General features: G+C 40.1%; 1 protein-coding gene across 2 annotated transcripts; it reads left to right on the top strand.

Moving 5' to 3' along the window:
- Positions 1–913: 913 nt before the first annotated feature.
- LOC122008663 lies at positions 914–1,829 on the top strand. 2 transcript variants are annotated; one of them, XM_042564475.1, is made up of 4 exons: positions 914–1,000; positions 1,108–1,166; positions 1,245–1,326; positions 1,428–1,829. In XM_042564475.1, the coding sequence occupies exons 1-4, from the start codon at positions 943–945 to the stop codon at positions 1,649–1,651; spliced, it is 423 nt and encodes a 140-aa protein (XP_042420409.1). In that variant the 5' UTR covers positions 914–942; the 3' UTR covers positions 1,652–1,829. The 2 variants fall into 2 exon arrangements, with proteins under 2 accessions (XP_042420409.1, XP_042420420.1); XM_042564486.1 differs by having other exon boundaries at positions 1,248–1,326; positions 1,428–1,828.
- The last annotated feature ends 3,468 nt before the right edge of the window (positions 1,830–5,297 follow it).

The raw sequence follows: 5,297 nt of genomic DNA, 5'->3' as shown, positions 1-5,297 counted from the left end.
AACTTGAGTTGATCTTTCACACTATTGTCTAACTTTTCATAAATGATTAAACTTACTTGCTTGAGGTCACAATGGCAAACTCATAATCTTCATCCTATCACATTATAAGCACAATAAATACCGCAAAACAAATTCTTTCAATCTATCATGATTACACAAGTAGGGCGGGTCGAGCTCGGGGATGTACTATCACTAGCTTAATTAGCTCATACGACAACACACTCAAACCTCATGTGATTATGTTACGATGTAATTTGAAGGTCCTTTCATTAATAGCATAACCAAGTCAACCAGTCTAATGTTTTAAAAATGTATTAGATGTTGTAATGATTAGATCCTTGGATAACCAAGAGATATAAAGTTTTAGTTTTAGTTACGACGTACTGTAAGGGATTTTCTCTTCAGTGAAAAGTAAGTTTAAAAACGTTGGCTATCTGGATAGATTTCTATAAGTACTTCTCGATTTATTTTGATGGGCGGTAAAATTTTCATGGGATCGGATCAGTCATCACTAAAATTAATCAATTTAAATAATTAAATATTTGATGACAACTAAAAAAAATCTTAGAAGTCATGAAGCCACTTAAGTATAAAAGAGCAATAATCAAACTCTAAATTTAACCAAAACTGAGCAATCCAAATTGTTTCTCATTTGGTGGAAATATGTCTACACAAGTAGGGTCCATGATCTCTAACCAATGGACACCAAGAAACAAAAGAAAAAGGCATTTTGTCAAGATTCAGGTTCTATAGGAACATCTTCCTAAAAGAATGACAATAATTCCTCAGAATAAATAATTAATAAAAAATCCCAATCATCCTAATTTGTTTATTTACAAAGATTTTAATAATGTCTCTCATGGCTTATAAATACCTATATTTTTAGGTACTAAAAGTAAAGTTTCATCTTCTCTCATTTTCCATTTCATATCCAAATCTTTCATGTCTTCTCTAGGTTTTCTTGTTTTGCTCCTCATGATCTCAGCTGAGAGACCTCAAGGTGCCTTTTTAAGGATATATATTGTGATGTCGATATTGTTTTTCAGTTCATGTTTTGATTTGCCTCTCGATAGAACTGACTTTTTGTGATTTGCTTCCCTCGTTCAGCGATTAGATTACTATCCAAAACGTGGACGATATTGCCTTCCTTACATTACCAAGTCAATGTCAGTATACATATTGCTTGTATACTATAACATTTGTTGTGCTACCATTTCGCTTACTGTTGTATTGAATGTCAATAGCAGAAGAGATATAGCTTGTTTAAAGAAGAAAGTGGTACACAAGGAGTTATTCGATATGGATTTCCTTGTGGCCATTGTTCAGGTAGTTTAAGCGAGAAATGTCGATCGAACAATAAGTCGATTGAAAAATTTTAAAATTCCATATCACATCATTTGTATTGAAGAGCTTATCTACTCATGCAGGAAGAAAGAATAGGCAACTCATGGCCACCTTAGATAAGGGGACTAGCAAGAACTCAGTCGAGAAAAGGGAACAAAACCCTGATGAGGAGAAGAAGAGTGACTTTGCTAGGAATCAAAAGGAGATTCACCCTGTACCGGAGAGACATACTTACCTTGACGACAACCAACAGACAGTAGGAATGGATTATTCTCCTGCCCAGAAGAAGCCACCGATCCACAATTGATCATCAAGTGGTAATTAAATAGTAGTTGTTAATTATAGTCCCAAAGTACTCATACCAACAACATAGGAATTTGTAGTAGAGAAGATTATATGTATATTAATATTATAGGTCCCGTGTGACCAATAAAAGAGGAGTGAATTGTCATGAAAAAAATAAATATACCTTTCTTGAAACTTATAGTTTTGATTAAGACAAAGACTTTAATAAAATAGACTAAAATGTATAAAATAAGTATGAGACACAAACTGTTTACTTGGTTTTCAATCAGGGAGATTGCTAATCTAAGACAAATGTAGCTCAATTAGAAGACTATTTCTTCGACACAAGTCGGAGGCAGAGAAACCTCCTACAAGACGTTGACAATGCAGAAATTTAAAAACAGAATAAGAACTTTCAGTACAGAAAATGTTGTATTAAACTATTGAGAGCATAGCTCTATTTATAGTACTCTGCTTGTAGAATTTGACCATTTGTTAACATGGCACAATTCAGGCGCTTTGACCCCATTCGAATGCCCCCAGCATGACAAACTCTATCTCCACACAACGGCCTTCGCAACGGTACGAAGATAACTTTTTATCCACTTTTGGGAGCCCGGAATCGCTCCGGGCACTCGGACCGTTGCTGACGTAGACCCAAAGTCTATCCACCGCATCGAAGCACCCTTTCGGCACCAAAATGGTTCGGGAGACCGGACCAACTAGTCCGGGCGCCCGGATCAGTCAGCTTTGTGTTGACTATCTAGCGCCTCCGTCTTCGATCGCTTGGGTGATCTCGGCGATCCGAAATTATGCTCATCCGAACCCATATTCCGGCCTTCAGTTCGAGCAGTCTTTCACTCCGGCTTCTAATCCCTAGAAGACACCGTGCATTTCCTTCTAATATGCCAACACACTCTTCTGCAATACTTTGTCCCTCGGATGCACTGAGCCCGTCGACTTTTTCTCATGCCATCATTCTCGCTAACTACGTCTTCTGCTCGACTTCTTGTGTTCCTATATTATTGCACACTGAGACATAAGTATCAGACACAACGGGACCTAACTTAATTCGGTTGGCCATGTTGGTGCAATATCCTTTAGGTCAAGGTTGACCTAGTTGACCAAGCTTGAGTCTTGGTTTGAGTTTTGATGTTTGACAATATATTGGGTTTAGATGATATGGACAATGCAGGTGCAGTTGTTCATTTGGGGAGATTGTTGATACAATTCTCGTTTGGTCAAGGTTGACCAGTTGAGATGTGAAGGAAAGTCAAGTAAGTCAAGGCTGACCGGATACTTGATTGGAAAGTCCTGGTGAGTGAAGCCAGGCAGAAGAAAGTCCTAGTGAGTGAAGCTAGGCAGAGGAAAGTCCTGGTGAGTGAAGCCAGGTAGAAGAAAGTCCTTGTGAGTGAGGCTAGGCAGAGGAAAGTCCTAGTGAGTGAAGCTAGGCAGAAGGAAATCCTGGTGAGTGAAGCCAGGTGAAAGGCCTAGTGAGTGAAGCTAGGCAGAAGGAAATCCTGGTGAGTGAAGCTAGGTGAAAGACATAGTGAGTGAAGCTAGGCAGAAGTGAAAATCCTGGTGAGTGAAGTCAGGTGAAAATCCTAGTGAGTGAAGCTAGGTGAAAGTCCTGGTGAGTGAAGTCAGGCAGTTGGAAAGTCCTGGTGAGTGAAGTCAGGCAGTTGGAAATCCTAGTGAGTGAAGCTAGGTGAAAGTCCTGGTGAGTGAAGCCAGGCAAGGGAAATCCAGATGGGTCAAGGTTGACCAGACATCTGGTGGAAGTCCAAGTAGGTCAAAGGGATTGACTGGATACTTGGCACGAGGAGAAAAGTCCAAGTGGGTCAAAGGGATTGACCGGACACTTGGTGAGGGAGTCCTAGCAGGTTAAGGGAGACCGGATGCTAGGTTTTGTGTACCAACAAGTCATGGTTGACTGAATGTTGGTTTGGGGGGCTTGGGACTTGGTTTTGGGCAAAAACCAGTGCTGGATCGATCAACCGATCAATTGGCTGGAGCCCAATTGATCGGTCGATCGATTGGGGAGTCCCCGCGAGAAGCCTTCGTCCCAATCGATCAGTGGATCTATTGGGAGGCAGTCGTGAGCGAACAGAAGGCTGCTGGATCGATCAGCTGATCGATCCAGAGCCCCCAATCGATTAGTGGATCGATTGGGAGGTGCGACTTCGCGCGATAAGCCCTGGATCGATCAGCCGATTGATCTAGGCATTTTTTCTAGAGCACAGAGGCGCTCTGGATCGATCAGCCGATCGATCCAAAGCCTCCCCAATCGATTGGGAGCAATCCAATCGATCGGGATTCGACCGTTGGCGTCGTTTATAGCTGCAGGCGTTTGATTCCTTTGGCAGAGAACTCACAGAACTTCACCGAATCAGCTCAGATCCTCCACAGCAACTCCACAGCTCTCTCTAAGCTCCAGATCGCCAGTTCTTGAAGGTTCTTGGAGGCTCTTCCAAGTCAAGAGGCGGATCTACAGCGAGAAGAAGAAAGCTAGGGTTAGGGTTTCTTGTATTCATTGTAAGCATTGCTTATAATTTTGTTCCCTTTCCTTTCTTTCTGTATTGAGAGTCTTGTAGGGCTTCTCTGCCTTTGGTAGTTACCATAAAGGAGTATTTTTATTAGTGGAGGTGTGTGTGTGTGGATCCTTGGATTAGTCACCTTTTGTGAGGTGGATACCAAGTAAAATCCATTTGTTAGCATTGTTGTAGTTGTTTCTTATATTTCCGCTGTATATCCTTGAAGAAACAAGCAACGACAAGCACGAAGATCGCACCGAGCTATTCACCCCTCCCCCTCTAGCTCCATAATTGGTCCCAACAGACCACATTAAAATTATTCTGGAGTACTAACAATCTCCCCTTTTTTGATGTGCATCAACCTGAGTTAAAGTTAGATTAAATAAAGACACGATATTTTATTTTATGAAATGAAATAACAATTGAAGCATGAATTTGAAAATAAAAATTTACAATAAAAACCTCCCTTAAATTTAATCTCCCTATATTACTCCCTTTTGATCATATAAAAAAAAATGTTAGGAATATAATCGAAAAAATTATTAAAAAAATATGAAAACTTTTTCTAAGGGTGTTTGAACAAAGTTTCAATAAATTAATTTTTTATTAGAAATAATTTTAAAAATGTAATATGTTAATTCATTTGCTATTTTGATAAAAAATAAATTAAAAATTATTTTTATGTGTAAAAAACTTCCATAAATTTTTAGGGGGGCAGATCTTTTGGTCCACAAAGGCTGGACCAATTCATTGTTAGGACCTTCGGACGCGGCTAGAGAGGGGGGGTGTGAATAGCCGACCCCAAATTCACGTTTCTTCCTACAATTTTAGTTAGCGTAGCTGAAATAAAAGATAGAAACGAAAATGGAGAAGATCAAACCTCAAACGCGACGATATAACGAGGTTCGGAGATGATACTCCTACTCCTCGGCGTGTCTGTAAGGTGGACGAATCCTATCAATCCGTCGGTGGATGAGACCCCGGAGAACCGGCTAATAAAAACTCCTTCTGGGTGGAGAAACCTCGCCACAATCTTTCTTGCAACAGCAAGATCAGCGTACAAGAAATACAGCAAGAAGCCAAGAACAATATGAATGTAAAAACACTAGTTTGCTTGCCTTCTTGTCGACTGTT

This window comes from Zingiber officinale, chromosome 1A (genome assembly GCF_018446385.1).
Source record: "Zingiber officinale cultivar Zhangliang chromosome 1A, Zo_v1.1, whole genome shotgun sequence".
Lineage (NCBI taxonomy): Eukaryota > Viridiplantae > Streptophyta > Magnoliopsida > Zingiberales > Zingiberaceae > Zingiber > Zingiber officinale.
This window is presented reverse-complemented; position numbering and strand designations above follow the sequence as displayed.